This window comes from Macaca mulatta, chromosome 19 (genome assembly GCF_049350105.2).
Source record: "Macaca mulatta isolate MMU2019108-1 chromosome 19, T2T-MMU8v2.0, whole genome shotgun sequence".
Classification (NCBI taxonomy): domain Eukaryota; kingdom Metazoa; phylum Chordata; class Mammalia; order Primates; family Cercopithecidae; genus Macaca; species Macaca mulatta.
Window position 1 is genome coordinate 63,669,330 of NC_133424.1, and position 25,398 is coordinate 63,694,727.

Sequence of the window (25,398 nt, forward strand, 5' to 3'; positions counted from 1 at the left end):
CACATTTTAAAAAATTATTTATTTTAATAGAGAAGAGTTCTCTCTGTGTTGGCCAGGTTGGTCTTAAACTGCTAGTCTCAAGCAATCTTCCCACCTGGGCCTTCCAAAGTGCTAGGATTACAGGGTGTTTTTAAATTTTTATTTATTTATTTATTTATTTGAGACAGTCTTGTTCTGTCACCCAGGCTGGAGTGCAGTGGTGCGATCTCTGCTCACTGCAACCTCCGCCTCCCTAGATTCAAGCGATTTTCCTGCCTCAGCTTCCCGAGTAACTGCGATTACAGGCATGCGCCACCATGTCCAGCTAATTTTTGTATTTTCAGTAGAGATGGGGTTTCCCCATATTGGCCAGGCTGGTCTCGAACTCCTGGCCTCACGTGATCCTCCTGCCTTGAGTGCTGGGATTACAGGGGTAGGCCACCGTGCCCGGCCCGCAAAATTGCATTTTAAGGAGAAGTCCCAGGCACCAGGATCGCCCTATGCTGGACGATGTTACTCGTCCAGTGACTGGCCGGAATAGGATTTTTGCCAAGAGATCTGGCTTGCTTTTCTTTCCTGGAGACTGATGAGAACCCGGATCTTCAGATTTCAAGTCAGGGTCTATCCATTCGGTTACTTTAAATCCCAGAGGCAGATGGCGCGTACTGCTCACGTCTAGCGTCATGGGATTGTTCTAGCTTGTTCTTTTATTGCTTCTCCTGTTACTAAGATCGGGATCTGACGCCATTTGGAAACCAGGGTCTGACCTCTTCGTTTACCACGTACCTCGCCCTTTAAGGTTTTTCTGTTCCGCCCCTTGTGCCCCCGTGGCGCTAGGAGACTGGAGGCGGGACCTTGTGTCGATAAGGAAATGCCGTTCACTCAGCTTCCAAAATTGACAGGCTAGTTCTGAAAACTGACCAATCAACTTCTGCGTAAGGGGAAGCGAGACTTCCGATTTGTAGGGGAACCCAGCGGCGATGGGTTAGGGTCCCACCCACTTCTTGTTGAGCGACGCGACTCACTATTCTCGGCTCTGATTGGCCAGAGAGCTCGCGTCGCTTTTGAATCCCCACCCAGCGTACTCCGCCCGCCTCGCCTTCTCCCTCTGGATGGCAAGGGCTTATATGAGCCTTCTTCAGGCTTTTTTGCTGCGGCTTTTGTCTGCGCTTGTTCGGGGAGGTTCTGGCAGCGTCCGGGAGACCTGGCCCAGGCCTGGAGATGCGGAGCGGAGCTTGGAGGGAGAGAGGGAACTGGGTTGTTGAGGGGAGAATCCCTCTCGGCATCTCCTTGGTCCACTGGGGAGCTCCATTGCCCCATCCACCGCTTAGAACCAGACCCTTCCTTTCACTCTCCACTCCTCATCCCTCCTGGCTTTAGACCTTCGAAGTTCCAAGATTCGACCTTCGGGGTCTCCTCATTCCCTACGGGCTCACAAATTTCCTTAAATCCTCCTCCCCGAACCCCCTTCCATCCCTGGAGATCCTGGGGTCCCTGCTCTTTCCCATTTATTCCATCCCATCTACTTGGGGACCCTGCCAAGGGCAAGGTGGGCGCCTCTCAATGCCTCTCCTACCCTCATGTCCTCCCTCCTCTTTTAGGTCCAGGAGGTCATCTTTGCCTCCCTTCCCTAAAATCTCCCCACATTTAGAGGCCCTCGCCCAGCTTCTCACCTCTCAGCCCTGTCGAGGTGTCAAGGTTCGGGGGTCACCTTTGTTATTGTTGGGGTTCGGGGGTCACCTTTGTTGTTGTTTTTTTTTGTTTTTTTGAGACTGAGTCTCGCTCTGTCGCCCAGGCTGGAGTGCAGTGGCGGGATCTCGGCTCACTGCAACCTCTGTGTCACCGGCGTCCGTGTGAAGAGTCCATCAGCAGGCTTTGTGGGAGCAACAAGGCTGTTTATTTCACCTGGGTGCAGGCGGGCTGAGTCCGAAAAAGGAGTCAGCAAAAGGTGGTGGGATTATCATTAGTTCTTATATGTTTTGGGATAGGCGGTGGAGTTAGGAGCAATGTTTTGCGGGCAGCGGGTGGATCTCACAAAGTATATACTCAAGGGTGGGAGAGATTACAAAGAACCTTCTTAAGGGTTGGGGAGATTACAAAGTACATTGATCAGTTAGGGTGGGGCAGAAACAAATCACAACAGTGGAATGTCATCAGTTAAGGCTATTTTCACTTCATTTGTGGATCTTCAATTGCTTCAGGCCATCTGGATGTATACGTGCAGGTCACAGGGGCTGTGATGGCTTAGCTTGGGCTCAGAGGCCTGACACTCCACCTCCCGAGTTCAAGCAATACTCCTACCTCAGCCTCCTGAGTAGTTGGGATTACAGGTGCCTGCCACCAGGACCAGCTAATGTTTGTATTTTTGGTAGAGACGAGGTTTCACCATGTTGGCCAGGCTGGTCTCAAACTCCTGACCGCAAGTGGTCCACCCACCTCAGCCTCCCAAAGTGTGGGGATTACAAGCGTGAACCACCACGCCTGGCCTAAGCCCTAGTTCTTCATTGCCACAATTAGAGGACGTACAGGAAGTGTTGAGATCATGGGTGTGGAGTCCAACTGACATGCTTGACTGGTGTCACATACTGGCTCTGCCCCTGAAAAGCTGAGTCACCTTGGGTAATTTGCTTAGCCTCTCTGAGCTTCAGTTTCACTCGGGAGCTGAGCAAGAACACTTGTCTCAGAGTTGCTATGACATTCAAACATGGTGGTGTATGTAAAGGGCTCAGCATGGAGCTTGTTCTCATTGAGCCCCATGGCACGTGGGCATCTGTGCTATTTTTTTTTTTTTTGTAGAAAAAAGTTTATTTGCTGGTTTTTGTTTGAACCTTGAAATACAATTCCTCACTGATGATGCTAGTATAAAATGGTGGTTATGAATCCATGCTAGCCCAACAAAAACTAATTTAACATTATTGGTAAAAATGAGTCATTTTTGAATCTCTATTAAAATTTGAACTAACACATAAGCAAATCTATGCTAAAACTGGAACTGCTGGTCTGGGTGCGGTGGCTCACGCCTGTAATCCCAGCACTTGGGGAGTCCGAGGCGGGTGGATCACGAGGTCAGGAGTTTGAGACCAGCCTCACCAACATGTTGAAACCCTGTCTCTACTAAAAATACAAAAACTAACCAGGCATGGTGGTGCACGCGCCTGTAATCCCAGCTACTGGGGAGGCTGAGGCAGGATAATCACTTGAACCCAGGAGGCGGAGGTTGCAGTGAGTCGAGATCGTGCCTTTGCACTCCAGCCTGGGCAACAGAGCAAGACTCTGTCTCAAAACAAAACAAAACGAAAAACTGGAACTGCCTTCTCACACTACATATAATTTACTTTCCAGCTTCAACCATCTGATGTTGAAATCTAAAGCACCCTCTTGAGTTAAATGTCCCTGACAAACCATGTAGATGGACAAACCAGATTGGTGGTCTTTATCTGCTGGTGATAGAAAAAGGCTGCAGAGGCCGGGCGCGGTGGCTCACGCCTGTAATCCCAGCACTTTGGGAGGCCGAGGCAGGTGGATCACGAGGTCAGGAGATGGAGATCATCCTGGCTAACACGGTGAAACCCCGTCTCTACGAAAAATGTAAAAAAATTAGCCAGGCGTAGTGGTGGGCGCCTGTAGTCCCAGCCACTTGGGAGGCTGAGGCAGGAAAATGGCGTGAACCCGGGAGGCGGAGCTTGCAGTGAGCTGAGATCGCGCCACTGCACTCCAGCCTGGGTGACAGAGCAAGACTCTGTCTCAAAAAAAAAAAAAAAAGAAAAAAGAAAAAGGCTGCAGTTTAGTACTTAAACCTGCAGTTAGTCGTCAACTTTCTATCCAGGTAGAGTAACTAAGGAGAGCTATGAAATATCAAAAGAAAACTAGAGGCTAGGACAAAGAGGCAATGTCAGCCAAGCCAGTGCAAGCTGGTATGCACCCCTGTATTTCAGCCAAGGGCAGGCAATCCAGAATTACAGATTTCTCCTTAACTTGACAAAACAGTGTATTTTACCTCTGAAAATCTTGTCAAGGGTTGCATTTCATTGTACCTGGTAAAACACAAAGTCCACTCTCATGAAAATATTATATTTTTCAGAAGAAATATTATATGTAATACATTGAAAATCACGGATTGCTTTTTCTTCATCTTTTTTTTCCGTGAATGTGTAGGTGTTTGAGTCTCTTGTGTTTCTTATTTTACATAGGATATGGGCTGTTTGAAAACAATTTCATTATCTTCATCATCGTCATTCATTTCAGCCACTTCAGATTTTTGTCTCTCCAGAAATATTGGTGTACAAACTGGTGTGAGGCCCTGGATATCCACAGTCTTCTCAGGAGTGTCAAGAGTGCCTAAAACCTTTTTCTTCTTCTTATATAAACCCTGGCCTTTTGTAGATGTCTGACAATTAGTTTTTGAAATACTTTCTGTTTTCTGGAAAATCGAAGGAAAATCATAATTCCTTTTTTAGCTAATTCCTTTTTTTTTGAGATTGAATCTTGCTCTGTCACCCAGGCTGGAGTGCAGTGGCCCAATCTTGGCTCACTGCAACCTCTGCCTCCAGGTTCAAGCAACTATCCTACCTCAGTCTTCCAAGTAGCTGGGATTACAGGTGCCTGCCACCATGCCTGGCTAATTTTTGTATTTTTAGTAGAGACAGTGTTTCACCATGTTGGCCATGCTGGTCTCGAACTCCTGACTGTTGGGGTGATCAAACCCAACACTAGGCTGTGGGGGCTATGAAGTCCAGTGGAGTCAAAGGAATGAGAAAAGATAAGAGTGCATAAGGTGGGTCCAGGGGGCCAACGCTAGTGTGGAGGCTGCGAAGGCTCCGAGCTCTGGAAGCCTGCACTATTTATTGGTGATCAAACAAAGAAGCAGGTGGTGAGGATGTAGGGGTTGAAAGAAAGCAGTGCATCAAGCACGTGACTTACAGCTGTGATGATTTACCATTGTCTTTGAAGCATATGGAACATATTCTGCTACTTAAGATAATGGGAAACATGTTCTTCTAGCTTAAGATACAATCGATCTATGAGCCTGGGAATGCTAGAAGCAAGGAGCCAGAGCCTGAGAAATGGGGCCTTCCTACTTTCAATCCAGCCATAGCGTGAGCTGAAAGAGTAGCCCTATGCAAGTTACCTCCAATACCGTCGCAAGCCCCAATATAGTCAGCCAAATGAGCCTTCCGTCTCATAGGTCTGATAGCAGTTTGACATTCTGCATCAGCATTATCATATGCAGGAAGCTGTGTTACAACATCCTGAGGTGTTTTATCAGTTATGGCTTTATACACAGCCTCTTGGAGCCGAGTAATAAAAACAATATATGGTTCTTTAGGTCCTTGTTGGACAGATCTGAAAGAAGGATGTTTTTCCCCTGTAATATTTATCCTTTCCCATGCCCGTAAGTGCACAGATTGCAGTTGAACAATGGCAACATCCTCCATTACTGCTTGATTTTCTAATCTACCCCAATTAGGGCCAACTCTCATTAACTGTTCAAAGGAAACAGGCACAGGTGGCTGCATTTGTGTGTTTTCCCTTGCCTGAGTTTGCGCTTCATCAGCCCACCAGGTTTTAAACTGTAAATACTGAGACGGAGTGAGAACAGATTTTGTTGAAGTATCCCAATTATATGGTATTAACCTATTATCAAGAGCCACATTTTGTAACAAAGTTTGCACAAAAGGAAAGTTCAGACCATATTGACTAATGGCTTACTTAAATTCCTTCAGTAACTTAAAAGGAAAAGTGACCCAATTAGTTATATTCTGTCCTCCTTGCTGTATTATAGTAACTGGAAATTGCCATGCTTCAAGGTCTCCCTCAGCTCTAGCTTTTTTTCTTTTCTTTTTTTTGACAGAGTCTCGCTCTGTCACCCAGGCTGGAGTGCAGTGGTGCAATCCTGGCTCACTGCAACCTCCACCTCCCAGGTTCAAGCAATTCTCCTGCCTCAGCCTCCCAAGTAGCTGGACTACAGGTGCACACCACCATGCCCGGCTAATTTTTTTGTATTTTTAGTAGAGACGGGGTTTCACCATGTTAGCCAGGATGGTCTTGATCTCCTGAGCTCGTGGTCTGCCTGCCTTGGCTTCCCAAAGTGCTGTGATTACAGGCGTGAGCCACTGCACCCTGCTTGCTCTAGCTTTTTGAATAGAATTTTGTATAGCACCAGCAATTGCTCCAGGTTTTAACGTTACAAGTACAGGAGCAGTAAGTTTTACAGCTAATTCACTTTCTCACCCATTAAGGGGAAAAGGAGGAGGTGGCCATTCACTTCATTCAGCAGGTGGAGCCAACAGGCTAGTAAAATATACCTTTTTCAGTTTCACCTTCTTTAACCTCTTCTCGTTTTTGCTCCTTGCATTCAGAATCTGAAGTTAGTTTTTTACACTCGTTCTCCTCTTCCTCATCTGAATCTGCCTCATCATCTGTTTGAAATGGCTCAAGAGCTGCCTTTATTAGCGCCCACATTGACCAAACGGAAACTGGAATTTTTGCTCCCTCTTTATACGCCTTTTTAAAATATCTGCGAATTCTCTCCCATTCATCCAACTCCATAGTCCCTTGTTCTGGAAACCATGGGCAAAACTACTTTACTGTACTAAAGAGTGATAACAAATTTTTGAGTACTAACTTTCACTGCCCCTCTTCGTAGTAAATGCTTTAAGAAATTCAAATAAGTAGAATACTTGCTTTCACTTTGTCTGATTGTTACCCTGGTTCTTCCGCGTGCTCAGCTTTCCCACCGAGCTTCTTTCAGTCGTCCTCGGTGTCCTCTGATAATACCTCCTCCACTTTCACATGCTCTAGCGTTCCGTCACTGGGGTTTTCGTTGCCCCACGTTGGGTGCCAGGAATGTTGGGGTGATCGGACCCAGCGCCAGGCCATGGGGGCTACAAAGTCCAGCAGAGTCAAAGGAATGAGAAAAGACAAGTTAAGAGTGCATAAGGTGGGTCCAGGGGGCCAATGCTAGTGTGGAGGCTGCAAAGGCCCCGAGCTCTGGAAGCCAGCACTGTTTATTGATGATCAAACAAAGAAGCAGGTGGTGAGGATGTGGGGGTTGAAAGAAAGTGGTGCATCAAGCACATGATTTACAGCTGTGATGGTTTAACATTTTCTTTGAAGCATATGGAACATGTTCTGCTACTTAAGATAATGGGAAACATGTTCTTCTAGTTTAAGATACAATTGATCTATGAGCCTAGGAATGCTAGAAGCAAGGAGCCAGCAAGTCTAGACACGTTCCAGAGGCCACGAGGGGTTTTATGCCCTGAGCCCTGGATTCCATCCAAGCCACAAGGGCTTTTATGCCCTGGGCTTAGATTATGGTGCAGCAGGGCAGCCTTCCACCCTTTAGCGCAGAGCTTGGTGTTCCAAAGGTCACGAGGGGTTTTAGACCCTGGATCCCGGACATGTTCCAAGACTCTTTTACATTATGTCAGACATGCAAGCCCTGCCTCAGCTTTTTTCCCAACACTCAGCTTTTCCCCAACACCTGACCTCAGGTGATCCACCTGCCTCAGCCTCCCAAAATGCTGGGATTAAGGCATGAGCCACCGTGCCCAGCCAGCTAATTTCTTCCTGAGTAATTTTTCTTTCTTTTTAAATCACTCCTCCATCTGTAGCTTTTGTGTTAGTGTCCGATTCTGATTATACCATTTCACTGATGGATTTGATGGCTGCTTAAATGGAATATTCCAGTCTTTAAAGAGTTCTTTATGTACTTTTTCAGGTGACATAAAATGACACTCCATGAGTCTTTCACCAAACAGGTAGTTGTTCATTGTTTTAGCAACTATCTTGGCAACATCCTCAGACTCAAACTCCACAAATGCACATAGCCTTTATTATTTCCAGTTGTTTTAATTCTGGACAGTCTGAACCATGTCACAGTGCCAAACTGGGAGACATATGAAAAGATCTGGGTTTCGTTAAGTAGGTTAGGTAGGTGGCACATGTAGACTACTCCAGGAGTAAGTTGTTCTTGTTTTTTTTTTTTTGCTGGATTATGCACTTGCAAACCTGCACCACCTCCTTTTGAAACTGGACATCTTCCTGTGGGTTAAGCAACGAGATCCCAGCCGGACCAGACAAAGCTGCCATGCCAAAAGCAGCTGACATTAACTCCACGCAGTGCTCCCAGAAATGTCAGGCTCCCAGCTCCCCTGAGGCAGAAAACGGGCATCTATGCTTTTAACATACATATGTGTACACAGTCCAAGTGATGAAATATCAGGATCAGTGGCAGCTGGGAGGGTGGAGGAGGCAGCACCACCTGATAATTGGGAGGGAGAATGGCTAGGAGTTGCCAATACGTAGAGTGAGGGACAAGTCAGGGTTGTTTCTCAGATTTTGAGTTTGGGCAATGGTAGCATGATAAGCTAAGATCAAGCATACAAGGGGAAGAAGGGCTTTCAGGCTGGGAGCATTTAGGAGAGCGTGGGAGGATAATGCATGTGTTTTGGACATGTTGAGGTGCTTGCAGGGTGTCCACATACAGATGTCTGGGAACAATAGATGTAGGCTGGGTGTGGTGGCTCACTCCTGTCATCCTAGTCTCCTGGATAGCTGAGGCAGGAGGCCTGCTTGAGGCCAGGAATTTGGGATCAGCATAGGCAACAAAGCAAGACCCCATATCTACCAAAAAAATTTAAGGTCGGGCACGGTGGCTCATGCCTGTAGTCCCACCACTTTGGGAGGCTGAGGTGGATGGATCACGAGGTCGGGAGTTCGAGACCACCCTGGCCAACATGGTGAAACCCTGTCTCTGCTAAGAAAAAATACAAAAATTAGTCAGGCGTGGTGGTGCATGCCTGTAATCCCAGCTACTTGGGAGGCTGAGGCAGGAGAATCTCTTGAACCTGGGAGGCGGAGGTTGCAGTGAGCTGAGATTATGCCAGTACACTCCAGCCTGGAAAACAGAGTGAGATTCCATCTTAAAAAAAAAAGAAAAGAAAAAATCAAGACAAAATAAAATGTGGTGCTCTCTAGAGCTGGAGGCTGTTGATAAAGGTGGGGGAATTACCACTTGGGAGAGTTCATCTCTGCCTGTTCCAAAATCCATTGTGAGCATTGCCAGTGCTTTCATGAAGAGGTCTAGTGAGAGTGGGGCAGGAGTGGTGCCATCTTCATGTTACAGGCTGTCGTAGTTCGTTTGTGTGGCTATAACAGACTACCACAAACTGGGTAATATTTAAATAATAAAAAAAAGTATTTCTCATGGTTCTGGAGGCTGAAGTCCAAGATCAAGGCACCAGCAGGTTCAGTATCTGGTGAAGGCCTGATCTCTGCTTCCAAGGTGTGCCTCTGTTATGGAAGGTGGGAGGGCAATAAAGGGCCAACACTGCGTGAAGCCTCTTTTATAGTCTTTAATCCCATTCATGAGGGAGGAGTCCTCATGACAAAATCACCTCCTAAAGGCCCTGTCTCTTCATATTATTGCATTGGGGATTAAGTTGCAACATGAATTTTGGAGGGACACAAGCATTCAAACCATGGCAGAAACTCTTTGCAAGCCATTTTGCTGCTAAAATTTAAGGGTGGGGGTATGACTTATTTAATAAAGACGACATTTTCTGTATAAATGACACCAAAGTCCTCCTCATTAGCAGGTGTTGAATAGGACATTTTGTTTCCTTCCTTCCTTCCTTTCTTTTTTCTCTTTCTTTTCTTTTCTTTTCTTTTTTCTTTTTCTTTTTTTTTTTGAGATGGAGTCTCACTCTGTTGTCCAGGTGGTGTGATCTTGGCTCACTGCAACACCCACCTCCCAGGTTCAAGCAATTCTCCTGCCTCAGCCTCCCAAGTAGCTGGGATTACAGGCACCTGTCACCACACCCAGCTAATTTTTGTAATTTTAATACAGGGGGGGTTTTGCCATGTAGCCAGGCTGGTCTCAAACTCCTGACCTCAAGCGATCCACCCACCTTGGCCTCCCAAAGTCCTGGGATTACAGGCATGAGCCACTGTGCCCTGCCCTGCCCTGAATAGGACTTTTTCTGTTGCCTCTTAAATGGTTTAAAGAGGGCAGCCAATAATGCAGTCAGAAAGCTTCTCTCTGCCTAGTTTCCCCAAGAAAACAAAGCTGCCAGCTGGCTGTTGGACAGGTGAGAAGTCTTTGGTGAGATGCTTCATCATCCTCTCTTTCCCTGAACTCTTCACGTCTACCAGGGCTCTGGGTAGGAGGGGATGCTCCAATAAAGTGTCGAGGAAAGACTTGGGTTTCCTGATAGAATGGGAGGAATCAACATGCTATCTCCCCATTGGGTGTCTGTGTGGGCAGCCAACTTCTTGCTGTGCCCTGCATCTCCCTGTGCAGGGAAGAGGAGCATTAGAGAGGAAAAGCTGGAGGCAATGAGGGGCTTAGGGCAGTATAGCCTGTACTCCCCAGCCCAGCATGGTTAGGATGTGTGAGTTTCTGAGTCCTTTCTAGCTACTATAACAAAAATACTATAGGCTGGGTGGGTTGTAAACAATGAAAATTTTTTTCTCATAGTTCTAGAGGCTGGGAAGTCCAAGATCAAGGTGTCAGCAGACTCAGTGTCTGATGGGGACTCACTTCCTGGTTTACAGATAGTGCCTTCTGGTTGTGTCCTCACGTGGTAGGAGGGACAGTTCTCTGGGGTGTTTTATTAGGGGCACTAATCCCATTCATGGGGGCTCCACCCTCATGACCTAATCACCTTCCAAAAGTCTTGACTTCAAATATCATTACATTGGGGGTTAGGACTTCAACCTAGATTTTGGAAGGACACATACATTTTGTCTATAGCAGAGGGTGGATGGACATGAGGGAGGGTAGCTGGGCTTCCGCAATCTAGGTGATATGTCACCCAAGAAAGCAGTAACAGGCTGCATGGGTGTCTGCCAATGGTGGAATTGGAGAAGGTATGGGAGAAGCAGGGGACCCAACTCTCATATCAAGAAACAGAGAAGGCTGGGCACGGTGACTCACACCTGTAATCCCAGCATTTTGGGAGGCTGAGGTGAGCAAATCAGTTGCAGTTAGGAGCTGGAGACCAGCCTCGTGAACATAGCGAAACCCCATCTTTAATAGGAAAAATACAAAAATTAGCTGGGTGTGGTAGTGCGCATACCTGTAGTCCCAGCTACTTGGAAGGCTGAGGCATGGGAATCGCTTGAACCCAGGAGGCAGAGTTTGCAGTGAGCCAAGATCGCACCACTGCACTCCAGCCTGGGCGACAGAGCAAGACTCTTGTCTCAAAAAACAAACAAACAAAAAAAGAGCATGATTGAATCAGTGATCAGAAAAAATAGAACAATTTTATATTCATACTTCCTGGAGTTAATGTCCCAATTAACTGGTTAAAAAGAATATTTGGCAATACGGAAAGTTCCCCTTGGGTTTTCTGACTCCAAGCCTGGTGGGTTTCTCTTTCTTTCCTTCCTTTCTTTCTTTCTTTCTTTCTTTCTTTCTTTCTTTCTTTCTTTCTTTCTTTCTTTCTTTCTTTCTTTCTTTCTCTTTCTTTCTTTCTCTTTCTTTCTTTCTTTCTTTCCTTTCTTTCTTTCTTTCTTTCTTTCTTTCTTTCTTTCTTTCTTTCTTTCTTTCTTTCTTTCTTTCTTTCTTTCTTTCTTTTCTTTCTTTCTTTCTTTCTTTCTTTCTTTCTTTCTTTCTTTCTTTTTCTTTCTTTCTTTCTTTCTTTCTTTTTCTTTCTTTCTTTCTTTCTTTCTCTTTCTTTCTTTCTTTCTTTCTTTCTTTCTTTCTTTCTTTCTTTCTTTCTTTCTTTCTCTTTCTTTCTCTCTTTCTTTCTTTCCTCTCTTCCTTTCTTCTCTTTCTCTCTTTCTTTTTGTTGTTGTTTTTCTTTGCACAACATTGCCTTTCCCCAAGAGTACTGGATAACAGCGCCCTCCCTCCTAGTCCCAAGTCACTATTGCAGAAGTCAGGGCCTTAACACACACATTTCAAAGTTACTGACTCCTGGTCAAACCTGGTGCCTTAGCAATGCAATCTTGTAATTTCCCAGGTCAGGCAGATCTTCAAGAGTTGCTCTCATGGCAGAATTTGGTGGCAGAAGGAAGGAAGCAGAGGCTTAATCTTTGGGCAGCTTGTAGGGAGTTCCCTTTTTCTCAAGCCCTTGCAGTGTAGCAGGACGAGCCGCAGACAAAACTCCTCAGACACTGGATTAAAGAAGGAAGAAGTTTTGTATTTGGCCGGGAGCATCGGCAGACTCACATCTTAAGAGCCAAGCTCCCTGAAAAAGAAATTCTTGGCCTTTTTAAAGGCTTACAACTTTAAGGGGTCCACGTGAAAGGGTTGTGATAAATTGAGCAAGCGTGGGAAACGTGACTGGGGGCTACATGCATCAGCTAACAGAACAAAAAGTTTTACAATGCTTTTTTCTTACAGTGTCTGGAATTTACAGATAACACAAGTAGTTTAGGTCAGGGGTTGATGTTATTATTATTACCTTTTTTAACTCCTAGGGCCAGGTGGTGGTGCCAAGGTTGTCTGGCTATTTATCTTACTTTTGTTTCTTTCTGGCTTTTTGCTTTCTGTCTCCTCCTGTCTTGTGAACTAGGCAAGGTAGGGGGAAGAGGGCAGCAGGAATAGTAGTGGTCTCCTTCCTCAGCAGCATCCGTCCCACTCTAAGCTTAGTTAAAGGAGACTGTGTAACCAGCAGTGCTCATCCATCCTGGGCCTGAGTTTGAATCTCAGCTCTGCAGTTCAGCTGTGTGACATGCAAGACCTTGTTCCTCTTTGAAGTCCTTCTGTAAAATGAGGTGGCTGCATTGGGTGATCCCATCCTACTCCATGAGTCTGTAGTCCTATTATCCTGGGTATACTGATGTCTGGTGGCCAACTTTGGTCCTTGCAGCGAATTCAGGTTTTTCGTTTGTTTGTTTGTTTTGTTTTTGAGACATAGTCTTGCTCTGTCACCCAGGCTAGAGTGCAGTGACGTGATCTCAGCTCACCGCAGCCTCCGCCTCCCGGATTCACGCGATTCTCATGCCTCAGAATCCTGAATAGCTGAGGATTACAGGCACCCACCACCACACCCGGCTAATTTTTGTATTTTTAGTAGAGACAGGCTCTCGCTCTGTTGCCCAGACTGGTCTCGAACTCCGGAGCTCAAGTGATCTTCCTGCCTTGGCCTCGCAGTGTGCTGGATTACAGGCATGAGCCACCATATCCACCTCAGTTGTTTATTTTTTATTTTTTTCCACATCGGAGGGTTTAGCACAGCCAGGAAACCACACCAGAGAGGGCCACCTTGCCATGTCACCAACTATGCAATAACTACTGAAGACAGACCTCTTGGGTGGCTATGGAGGAGCAGAGGTCGGCAGAGGAGATGGCCAGCAAAGTGCTCACCTTTGCTCTATTTCTTCTTCTTTTTTAAAAATTTTTTTTTTATTATTATTTTTTGAGATGCAGTCTCACTCTATCACCCAGGCTGGAGTGCATGGGGCGATCTCGGCTACTGCAACCTCCACCTCCCAGGTTCAAGCAATTCTCCTGCTTCAGCCTCCCGAGGAGCTGGGATTACAGGTGTCCGTCACCACATCTGGCTAATTTTTGTATTTTTTAGGTGAGACGGGGTTTCACCATGTTGGCCAGGCTGGTCTTGAACTCCTGACCTCAGGTGATCCGCCCGCCTCGGCCTCCCAAAGTAGTGGGATTACTGGTGTGAGCCACCGCGTGATTTTTAGCATGTTGTAAGTTTGTTGTTCTTCATTCCATTTCCAAAGCGTTCACGCCTCCATCCCCGCATGTGTTTGCGCTTATTTAGATTGGTGGATCTGAGAGCGCATTAGCACCCCATCCACATGCAGTCTCCTGCCCTTCCAATCCTCACCCTGAAAACCTTCCTCTTGTCACAGACCTAGTCATTTTTGCCACAGCTACTCTTGAGCTCTTTATGAACCTCTGCGCCCGCTTCCTCTTCTGTGAAAACAAATGAGTTTATGTAGATTAAGATCTAGCCGACTTCTGTAAAGGATCAGATGGTAAATACTTTAGGCTTTGCAGGCCAGCGACTCAACTGTGCATGAAAATAAGTGCAATGTGTAAAGGAATGAGCACGGCTGGGTGCCACACTGAAATCTGAATTTTTATCTTCCCAGGGGCATGGAAGAGTCTTCTTCGGACTTTCCCCCGAACCATTTAAAATGTAAAAACATTTCTAGCTTGCAGGTGGTATGAAAATAGGCAGCTGGAGGTGACTTAGGAGCCTATCTAGTCATGTTTTTTTAAAAAAAAACAAAACAAAACAGAGTCTCGCTCTGTTGCCCAGGCTGGAGTGCAGTGGTACAATCTCGGCTCACTGCAACCTCTGCCTCCTGGGTTCAAGCGAGTCTCCTGCCTCAGGCTCTGGAGTAGCTGGGACTACAGTTGCGCACCACCACGCCCGGCTAATTTTTGTGTTTTTAGCGGAGACGGGGTTTCACCATGTTGGCCAGGCTGGTCTCAAACTCCTGGCCTCAAGTGATCCATCCACCTCAGCCTCCCAAAGTGCTGGGATTACAGGCGTGAGCCACTGCGCCCGGCTGTATCTAGTCGTCTTTAAAAGCCCTCCCACCTCTGAGAACCCGTGAGACTGAGCAGTCCTCTGGACTGGAGCTGGGGTGTGTCAGAGGCAAATCTTTGCCTACCTTCTCAGAACACCATATTCAGAGAAGGCTACTCAGGACAGATTTGTCAGGCTGTTCCGAATGCCTAGGTCTGGGATGAGATGGCCTATCCATGAAGGATTTTTTTTTTTTTGAGACAGGGTCTCACTCTGTTGCTCAGGATGGAGTGCAGTGGCGTGATCTTGGCTCACTGCAGCCTCGGCTTCCTGGGTTCAAGTGACCCTCCTGCATCTGCCTCCCGAGTAGCTGTGTTACAAGAAAGGGGTCCTGATCCAGACCCCCAAGAGAAGGTTCTTGGATCTCACACAAGAAATAATTCAGGGCAAGGCGGTAAAGTGAAAGCAAGTTTATTAAGAAAGTAAAGGAACAAAAGAATGGCTACTCCACAGACAAGAGTAGCTCCTAGAGCTGCTGGTTGCCCACTTTTATGGTTATTTCTTGATTAGTTGCTAAGCAAGGGGTGGATTATTCATTCCTCCCTGTTTTAGGACGTATCGGGGTAACTTCCTGATGTTGCCATGGCATTTGTGAACTGGCATGGCACTGTCAGAAGTGTAGCAGTGAGGACAACCAGAGGTCACTCTCGTGGCCAACTTGGTTTTGGTGGGACTTAGTTGGCTTCTTTACTGCAATCTGTTTATCAGCAAGGTCTTCATGACCTGTATCTTGTACCGACCTCCTGTCTCATCCTGTGACTTAGAATGCCTTCACTGTCTGGGAATGCAGCCCAGTGAGTCTCAGCCTCATTTTATTCAGCTCCTATTCCAGATGGAGTTACTCTGGGTCAAATGCCTCTGACAGCTGGAACTACAGGCACACATCACCAAGCCCAGCTGTGTTTCGTTTTTGTAGAGACGGGGTTCACCATGTTGCCCAGGCTGGTCTCGAACTCCTGGGCTCAAGCAATCCACCTACCTCAGCCTCCCAAAGTACTGGGATTACAGGCATGAGCCACTGCACCCAGCCCATTTGGAGGATTTCTTTGTTGTTGTTGTTGAGATGGAGTCTCGCTCTGTTGCCCAGGCTGGAGTGCAATGGCGTGATCTTGGCTCACAGCAACCTCTGCCTCCAAGGTTCAAGCGATTCTCCTGCCTCAACTTCCCAAGTAAGTAGGACTACAGGCGCCTGCCACCATGCCCAGCTAATTTTTGTTATTTTTAGTAGAGACGGGGTTTCACCAAGTTGGCCAGGCTGGTCTCAAACTCCCGACCTCAGGCGAGCAGCCTGTCTTGGACTCCCAAAGTGCTGGGATTACAGGTGTGAGCCACCATGCCTGGCCAGATGTTTTTTGAGAGACAGACAGAGAGAGAGAGAGAGAGAGAGAGAGAGAGAGAGAGAGAGAGAGAGAAACTTTGCACTCTGTTATCTTCAACCTCTTTCTTACTCTACCTTTCTTCCTAGCTGAGGTCCCAGTCCTAAAACCTAAGAGACCTTCATTGGAACTTGACTTCTGCGTAATCCGCCTGGGTGCCCTTGGGCATCCAGGCCTCGGGCCTGGGTCTGACGCCTGGGAAGTTGAGTGTGGCATAATGGAGCTCCTCTTGGCTCTCCTGGGATTCTGGGGCTTGAGTGGATGATTTGGGTTCTGGGAAACTGGGCAACTGATGCTGCTTTTTCTGTTTCTTCTTTGATTCTGGGGAGGGAGCACCTGGTGGAAGAGGGGTCCGAGAAGGACTGCTTGGTGTGGCTTTCTGATTCCGATTCTGAGCCTGAGGGAAGAACGACCATCCTTCATTCATTCATTCAGCAAATATTTGAGCACTTACCATGCGTCGGGCACTGATTTACAGCACAGAGTGAAACTAAGTCCCTGCCCTTGCCTTGCTGAGCTTGCATTCCATCTTGGAAGGAGGAACAGACGATAATTAGCAAAAGTACAATGACTGGTAAGTGACAAATGCCATCAAGAAATTTGAGCACCTTCTAGAAGTCAGCGAGAGGAAGGGTGAGATGACTGTTTAATAGGGCATCCAGGGAAGTTCAAGACCAGCCTGGCCAACATAGCAAAACCCTGTCTCTACCACAAATACAAAAATTAGCCAGGCGTGGTGACACATGCCTGTGGCCCCAGCTACTCAGGAGGCTGAGGCAGGAAAAAATCACTTGAACCTCACAGGTGGAGGTTGTAGTGAGCTGAGATTGTGCCACTGCACTCCAGCCTGGACAACAGAGAGGAACTCTGTTTCAAAAAAAAAAAAAAAAAAACTGATAGCTGGTCGAGGTGTCTCACACCTATAATCCCAGCACTTTGGGAGGCTGAGGTGGGTGGATCATCTGAAGTCAGGAGTTGGAGATCAGCCTGACCAACATGGTGAAACCCCATCTCTACTAAAAATACAAAAATTAGGGGGGCGTGGTGGTGCTTGCCTGTAATCCCAGCTACTCGGGAGGCTGAGGCAGGTGAATCGCTTGAACCAGGAGGCGGAGGTTGCAGTGAGCCAAGATCTTGTCACTGCACTCCAGCCTGGACAACAACAGTGAAGTCCCATCTCAAAAAATAAAATAAAAATAAAAAAATAAAATAAAGGATAGCGTGCATGCATGGAGAGACAGACTGGAGAGGGTGAGAACGGAAGCAGAGAGACAGACTGGAGGGGGTGAGAACGGAAGCAGAGAGACAGACTGGAGGGGGTGAGAACGGAAGCAGAGAGACAGACTGGAGGGGGTGAGAATGGAAGCAGAGAGACAGACTGGAGGGGGTGAGAATGGAAGCAGAGAGACAGACTGGAGGGGGTGAGAACGGAAGCAGAGAGACTGGAGGGGGTGAGAATGGAAGCAGAGAGACAGACTGGAGGGGGTGAGAACGGAAGCAGAGAGACAGACTGGAGGGGGTGAGAACGGAAGCAGAGAGACAGACTGGAGGGGGTGAGAACGGAAGCAGAGAGACTGGAGGGGGTGAGAATGGAAGCAGAGAGACAGACTGGAGGGGGTGAGAATGGAAGCAGAGAGACAGACTGGAGGGGGTGAGAACGGAAGCAGAGAGACAGACTGGAGGGGGTGAGAACGGAAGCAGAGAGACAGACTGGAGGGGGTGAGAACGGAAGCAGAGAAGGCATGCAGAAGGGGCCTGTGGTGCCCGGGAGAGAGGTGTTGGTGCATGGCCTGTGGGAGTGAGGGAAGAGTAGGGAGAACTGGCTTGGTTGTATTTTGAAAGGAATTTGCTAATGGATTGGTTGTGGGGTGATAAAAAGAGAGGAGTGAAACATGATTCTAAAGCTTTGGACTTGGCTGGGAAAATGTGGTGTTATTTGCTAAGATGGGGATAGAGATGGAGCATAAATGGTGGAATTAGTTTTTTTTTTTTTTTTTTTTTAGATGAAGTTTCACTCTTGTTGCCCAGGCTGGAGTGCAGTGGCGTGATCTCATTGCAACCTCCGCCTCCCGGGTTCAAGCGATTCTCCTGCCTCAGCCTCCTGAGTAGCTGAGATTACAGGTGCCCACCACCACGCCCAGCTAATTTTTTGTATTTTTAGTAGAGATGGGGTTTCACCATGTTGCCCAGGATCTCAAATTCCTGGGCTCAAGCAATCCACCCACCTCAGCCTCCCAAAGTGCTGGGATTACAGGTGTGAGCCAGCATGCCTGTCCTTTTTCTTCTTGAGACAGGGTCTCACTCTGTCAACCAGACTAGAGTGCACGGCATAATCACGACTCACTGTAGCCTCCAACTTCCAGGTTCAAGAGATCCTCCCACCTCAGCCTCCCAAGTAGCTGGGACAATAGGCATGCACTACCACACCCGGCTAATTTTTAATTTGTTTTGTAGAGGAGAGGTCTCACTATGTTGCTCAGAATGGGGAATTATCTCACATTGGTTTTGGACAGGCTAAGTTTGAAGTGCTGATCAGACACCCACATGGACATGTTGCATAGACAGTCTGCAGTTCACGGAAGGAGCCGGGAGATAAAAATTTTGCAGTCATCAGCATAAGATGTTATCTCTTAATAATTTCCAGAATTTACAGAGTATTACCCAGGGGCCAGGTGATATTTTGAATATTTTATTATACAAGTACAATATATTTAACACCCAGCATCATCCTAAGAGGTGGCCGCTAGTATTATCTCCATGTTACAGCTAAAGAAATTGAGGCACAGAGAAGTGAAGATACTTGTTTCATCACACAGTGATGACAGCAGGATTTGAACCCATGCAGGCTGATTTCAGACCCCCTGTGCTGAATCCCTATGAGGTACAGCCTCCTGATGATACGTATAATTGTTAAGCAGTTAAGTGTGATTAGTAACATCAAGGGTGGCAGTAATAATGGAATAATGGCTACCTATTGAGAAAGTGCATGTATTCTAATCCTCAAACCAACTCTCAAAGGAGACAGAGTAAGAAATGAAGGCTCAGAGGGACTGAGTGACATGGCTGAGGTCTCATAGCTAGTAAGTGCCAGCCAGGATTTGAATTCAGTACTATCGCTGGCACTTTTCACACCTTGATGTCTGTAAGATAAGGGGTGCAGAAGTCTGAAAGTGGGGTGTCAGCTTTAGAGAAGAGAAAGAGTGGAAGCATGGCCCAGACACTCACCAGGGGGCCGGCCTTCGGGACCACATTGATGTAATCCAGGATCGTGCTGTGCCGGGAGAACCTGGGCCTTGGGGTCTCTGCCTGAGTCTGTCTCTTTGGTAGAATCTTCATGCTGAGGAAACGAACACATCTGTTTGTACACCGTTGCACCTCCCTGTGACAGACTGCCACGTTTACTACTTGAGACCGTCACTACGACAGTTACTACTACTACTACTACTTGAGACCGTCATTATGAGACTGAAAGAAGGAGGACAAATGTAGAAATGTAAACTCAAGACGAAAGAAACGATTTTAAAGGAAAGGGTCAGGGGAAGAAGAAGAGGGCTCCCCGCTTCTAGTGAGCAAGGGCAGCCATCTGAGCCTCTACAGCCCTTCGGATTTATTGGGTAGAAAGGGCAGGGAGCAGGGAGGTAACGATTGGTCAGCTGTTTAATTGATCACAGGTTCATATTATTACTAACAAGCTTCAGACGTGCCTAATTACAAGAAACACTGTGCTTGGGGTGTGACGACCCTCAGTATTCCTTCTGGGAAGCAGACGCAGTTTGTCGGTTTGCCAACATTCTGCATTTATGAGAACAGTTTGCTGTTTACTTGTATAGCCTCCAGTGGTATACTGAGATGATCACGACCCTCACTCTTTCGGCCTGCAACACCTCCCCTCTTCCCGGGTCCAGGCCCCAGACCCCGCTACTCCTCCCCTTAACCTACATGATCAGGGTGAGGCAGAGGAAAAGAAGAGCCGTGATGCCGATTCCCAGAAATGCTCCGTTGGAGAATGCCGTTGAGATGAGTCCCTTCTTATCTGCACACGGAGAGGGTCAGGTGGGCATTTCCCACCCATGCAGGGCTCACGAAGCCCACTCGTCTCTCAGCATTCAGGCTTCCAGTTCCCATTGCGGACATTGTATCTGCAACCCCTCTGTTTACTTTTAGGAAGCCTTGCCACACCCCGGCCCAGGTGTTAGGACTTCCCATTGTGTTTTCCTGTCAACATACAGATGCCACGGGTCTCCTGTGTCCCTCCGAGCTCCTGCTTCAACCACAGGACCTACTCTTTGCCCCACTTAGCTTCTCCTCCAAGAACCTCGGCATTCAGGAGGCCCCCCTAACCTGGAAGCTGCAGGATGGATCCACTCTGGGCCCCATGGACGTTCCAGGCCTCACAGCTGAGCCCGAGGCCAGAGCTGAGCCCTCCATGGAGGCTCAGGGAGCTGTTGGTCCAGGGCCCGACTGAGCTGGAGGTGACCTCAAAAGAGTCCTGGCTGCTGTTCCCCTCCAGCAGCTCCTCCCCAAGCCACCAACGCAGAGAGGGGGCCGGGCTGGCTTGGGAGGAGCAGCTGCAGTGCAGACCCTCAGCCTCCCAGGAGCAGGAGGGGCCCAGCAGCTGTGGGGGGTCTGTGGGACGGAGGACAAGACTCAGCAGGGGCCCCTTCCTGGGACCCAGGTGCCCCCCTTTCCCCACTCACAGTGCACGGAGAGGCTGAGAGAGACGTGCTGGGAGCCCAGCGGGTGCTGAGCGTGGCAGGTGAACTCTCCTTCTTGCTCCACTTGAACCCGAGGCAGCTCCAGGACCCCGGGGTCTGAGGGCTGGGAGGAGCCCACGGTCTGTCCCCCCTGGGTCCAGCTCAGCCTGGCTGGGGGGCTGCTGTGGGTGACACAGACCAGGCGCAGGCTTTGGCCCTCCAGGACCGGGAGGGACGTGCCGTTCCCGAGGTTTTCCAGGACTAGGGAAGGAAGGGGCAGAATCCATGTGCAGCTCAGGGCTCCGGGACCCTCCAGATTCCTGGGCCCCAGTTCGGCACCGAGAGGCCCTGGCTCCTCTGTCCCCTTTCCTACCTGTCCTGTTTGCTTGGGAAACCATCACTCTCAGGTTCTCTGGAGGATCTGAAATGGAGAGAGGGGACCGGCTCTAGACGGGCCAGGGGCTTCCCTCTGGGTAAAGGGAAGCGTCCTGGAGACTGAGGTGGGGGAAGTGGGTGGGATAGAAGGGCAGTGCAGAATCACCCACTGAGTCCCAGACACAAACTGCATGAGGGTCTACCCAGGTAAGGTCAGTCCCCGAGGCCTGGGGCTCCAGATCCCCTCAGCTCTGGGACCCTGAGCCCAGCCCCTGCATCCCCACCTGTTCTGCCCTCCCGATGGACCCCAGGCCCCTGCTGAGCGCACTCACACTGTACAGAGAGGTCCAGGGCTCGCTGCTGGGAGCCAAGCCTGTTCTCCGCTCGGCAGGTGTAGTGCCCTGAATCCCCGGCCTTCACCCCGGGCAGCTCCAGCCCCAGGGTTCTGGGGCCCCAGGGGTGGGACAAGGAGAGGACTCTGTCCTGCAGGACCCAGCTCAGCGTGGCGGGGGGCTGGCTGTCAGCAGCACAGAGGAGCCGCAGGAACTGGCCTTTCTGGGCTTCCAGGTATGGGACATTTCCCTGGGGCTGGAGCTCCAGGGCTGGAGTGGGAGGAAAAAAACAAGAGAGAGAGGGAGGGAGAAAGAGAGAAGGGGTACAGGGAGGAGCACATCCCCTCATCCCCTGAAGCCTTTTCATCTAAAGACGACTGGCCCAGCCCCAGCCCGACGGCCCTCAGTACCTGACGTGTTGTCACGGAAAATGCTGATAACAAGGTCTCTGGGGGCGTCTGCAACAAGATTGTGAGCTGGCTACAGGGAGGGATGGTTTGTTCCCACAACCGGAAAAATTCCCCCAGGGAAAAGAAAGTCAGATTATCCTGGGAAGACAAGTGGCCAACCAGTGCCATGGCTCACTCGTGTGGACCAGATGCCATTCCCATCCCTCTCCCAGGGCTACATCAGTGTCCTGGGACCCCACGGCATCCTCTCCCTGGACGCTTCTGAGCTGGGAGCCGCTCCACTGCCCCGCTGGGCTCCTCCCCCTCGCCTGTCTCCCCACCCTTCCCCGCACCCACCGGGTCTGTCTGCACGCCCCACCATCCCAGGCCACACTCACAGGCCACGCGGAGTCGGACGGTCCTCTGTGCGCTTACACCCTTTCTGGAGAAGTCCACGTGGCAGGTGAGGTCGGTGTCGTGGTCCTGGGGGCTGGGCGTGAAGCTGAGCACTGAGAAGTGGTAGGTCGTTGGTTTGGTTCCTTGGGAGGAGAGGGCAGTCCCCGTCCAGGAGAAAGAAGGGGCTGGACATTCCTCAAAGGCCCAGTTAAACACACAGACGACCGTCACTGGCTGCCCGGGCTCCAGAGTCTCAGGGATGTAGACATCAGGCTTCTGAGTCAGGGCTGGGACAGAGACGGGGGTGGGGGGGTTCTAATGCTGCAGGGGTCCCTGAGAGCCCTCTCTGCTCAGCCCATAGCCTGTCCCCAGGGTCCCTCTCCAGTGTGAGAGGCAGCGGTTCCCATCCCATTCCATACCTGTTACTTTTAGAAGGAACCCATTGTTCATGAAATTATATCTCACATATGTTCCTCTCTCCACCCGAAAGAAGTACCGTGCCTCATCCCACATCTGTGCGTCTCTGATCACCAAGGAGCAGCTCTTCTTGCCGGGATCCCCAGTGAGCTGGAATCGGCCCTGGGTGCTCATTTCCACCTCTCGATTCTGGTTGTTTGTCGCCACTGGAGCATCCTTGCTTGTCTCAGTCTCAGTCCCTGCTTTGAACCAGTAGCCATAAGCTGGGGTAGACTCTGTCCAGCCCCTTGAGGGGTAGTTGAAAGAGCAGGACACAGAGACACACAGGCCCTCCTGCACCGTCACCAACTCCTCCACTCGTATCCAGAAGTTCCCATCTGTAGCCTGGGACCCTGTGGGGAGACAGAGGCTCAACCTGAAACCCCAGCCCTAGCTCCGCCCCAGGTCCTTTCTGGTCCTCGGCCCACTCACCGCCCAGCAGCGAGCACAGCAGCAGCGGCAGTAGCATCTCGGCATAGGAGGCACGGGACCTGCCTGAGTCAGGCCTATTCTCTGGTCGTGCTGTGAGTGGCTCAGGGCTCTTGGCAGAAGGGGAAGCCAAGGGCGGAAGCTGAGCCCTGGGGCCTGATGCGTGAAAAATGAGCTTCAGATGCTGAGGTCACAACTCCTTTCCCTTCCTCCGCACTCTCCAGCCCACCTTGCCCAGTTGTCCTCTGGGTCTCCTGGGGGCCCAGCCTGGCCTTGGGCTTGTTGAGCTGGTCCTTCCAGAGCTCCCTGTGTAGGAGGAGAGAGCAGGCTTGTGTCTATCCTGGGGGCCTGACTGGGGGTGGGGTGGTGGGGTAGTGGTGTAGGGGCTCTCCCTCTGGGCCCTGGGTCATTGAAAAAGGAGAAGTGAAAAATCCACAGTGAGCTATACCCTTGTCTGGGCCACTGGTGGTGTAGGTGGTGGGTACAGGGGAAGGGACAGTTACTGGAGGGGGCTGGTCTTGTCAGATAAAATGCAGGATGCCTGGTTAAAGCTTTCACAGAAAAGATAATTTTTTTTTTTTTTTAGTATAAGTATATCCCAAATGCTGCATGGGATATACTTATACCAAAAAGCAAATTTGTTTATTTGAAATTCAAATTATTTATTCGTTTATTTATTTTGAGGCAGAATTTCGCTCTGTCACCCAGGCTGCAGTGCAGTGGCACGATCTCTGCTCACTGCAACCTCCGCCTCCCAGGCTCAAGCGATTCTCCTGCCTCAGCCTCCTGAGTCTGGGATTACAGGTGTGTGCCACCACACCGAGCTAATTTTTGTATTTTTAGTAGAGATGGGGTTTCACCACATTGGCCAGGCTAGTTTTGAACTCCTGACCTCAAATGATCCACCTGCCTTGGCCTCCCAAAGTGCTGGGATTACAGGTGTGAGCCACCGCACCTGGCCTGAAATTAAAATTTAACTGAGCGTGTTGAATTTCTTTTTTTCTAAATCTGGCCACCCTAGGGTGGTGTCAGCCCCATCCCTTCATGCTTCCTGGTGAGCTCACTGACCCTTGGTCCCCAGAAGCACCCTCCTGCCCGCACTGGGCCCTAGTCCACTTCCCAGTCTCCCTTCCTCCTCTGTCATTCAATTGGGACACCCACTGGGATTAGAACACATATGCCCTAAAGTAGTGCTGATGGGAGGAGTTTGAGGAAAGGTGGGAGTTGGGGGCAGAGTGAGGGAAACAGACTAAGGAAGGTGGAATTTGCAATGAGTGGAGTAAACTCTACAAGATGTTTTCCCCTCACTGAGATCTTCCTGAAATGACTCTGTTTGGGTCACACAGAGACACAGAACTCATTCTTCAACATCCACACACCTTGGGTATCGAGCACTGAGCTTCAGGGGGACTTGGAGGTGAATCCTCCATGGTGGGTCAGCTCCAGGGCCCCAGGTTAGTAAATGAAGATTCTTAGAAACAGGAAAGCACAGAGTCCCCTAAATGACGCAGATGCTGGACAGACATTCAGGATGGGACCTGGGGAGGAAGGGGTCAGCTCTTCCTGGCGGAGGGGTCAGGAGAGGCCTCCTGGAGGAGATGACCCACCTCCTGCCCTGTCCTGGTTCTTTCATCCATGGTATTTTTGTGTTTTGTTTTTGAGACAAGGTCTTGCTCTGTTGCCCAGGCTGGAGTGCAGTGGTGTGATCGTGGCTCACTGCAGCCTCAATCTTCTGGGCTCAAGCAATCCTCCCACCTCAGCCTTGCAACTAGCTGGGACTATAGGCACACACCACCATACTCAGCTAATTTTTGATTTTTGTAGTTTTTGTAGAGACAGGTTTTTTGAGACAGAGTTTCCCTCTTGTGGCCCAGGCTGGAGTGCAATGGCGTGATCTTGGCTCACTGCAACCTCCACCTCCTGGGTTCAAGTGATTCCCCTGCTTCAGCCTCCTGAGTAGCTGGGACTACAGACATGCGCCACCATGCCTAGCTGATTTTGTATTTTTAGAAAAGATGGGGTTTCTTCATGTTGGTCAGGCTGGTCTTGAACTCCTGACCTCAGGTGATCCGCCTGCCTCAGCCTCCCAAAGTGCTGGGATTACAGGCGTGAACCACTGCACGTGGCCGAGACAGAGTTTCACCATGTTGGTCAGGCTGGTCTCGAACTCCTGGGCTCCAGCGATCCTCCCGCCTTGGCCTCCCAAAGTGCTGGGATTACAGGTGTGCGCCACAGCCTCATCCACTGTATCAGTCGCTTGAGCTGTTGTAACAGCGTGGCCCAGACAGAGGGGCTGAAACAACAACACTGACTTCCTCACAGTTCTGGGGCTAGACGTCCAAAACCAAGGTGTGGTTCCTTCCGAGGCCTCTGCTTGGCTTGCAGATGCCACTTCTCCCTGTGTCCTCACACAGCCGTTCCCCTGTGGGTGTCTATTTCCTCAACTCCTGCTCTTA

General features: G+C 49.3%; 1 protein-coding gene and 1 pseudogene across 10 annotated transcripts; both read right to left on the reverse strand.

The window, feature by feature from the left end:
* Positions 1–1,117: 1,117 nt before the first annotated feature.
* LOC100425957 (MKI67 FHA domain-interacting nucleolar phosphoprotein pseudogene) lies at positions 1,118–8,218 on the reverse strand (annotated as a pseudogene).
* Positions 8,219–14,890: 6,672 nt separating this feature from the next.
* Positions 14,891–23,337, reverse strand: SIGLEC10 (sialic acid binding Ig like lectin 10). Of its 10 annotated transcripts, none has more exons than XM_077981100.1 (11): positions 22,946–23,296; positions 22,477–22,866; positions 22,060–22,344; positions 21,683–21,730; positions 21,273–21,542; positions 20,939–20,986; positions 20,569–20,826; positions 20,213–20,497; positions 19,811–19,904; positions 19,097–19,208; positions 14,891–16,262 (listed from the first exon to the last, which is right to left on the reverse strand). In XM_077981100.1, the coding sequence occupies exons 1-11, from the start codon at positions 22,980–22,982 to the stop codon at positions 15,993–15,995; spliced, it is 2,097 nt and encodes a 698-aa protein (XP_077837226.1). In that variant the 5' UTR covers positions 22,983–23,296; the 3' UTR covers positions 14,891–15,992. The 10 variants fall into 10 exon arrangements, with proteins under 10 accessions (XP_077837226.1, XP_001116352.4, XP_002801415.4 ...); XM_001116352.5 differs by having other exon boundaries at positions 14,891–16,268; XM_002801369.4 differs by having other exon boundaries at positions 14,891–16,268; positions 22,060–22,170; positions 22,946–23,104.
* Between the last annotated feature and the right edge of the window lie 2,061 nt (positions 23,338–25,398).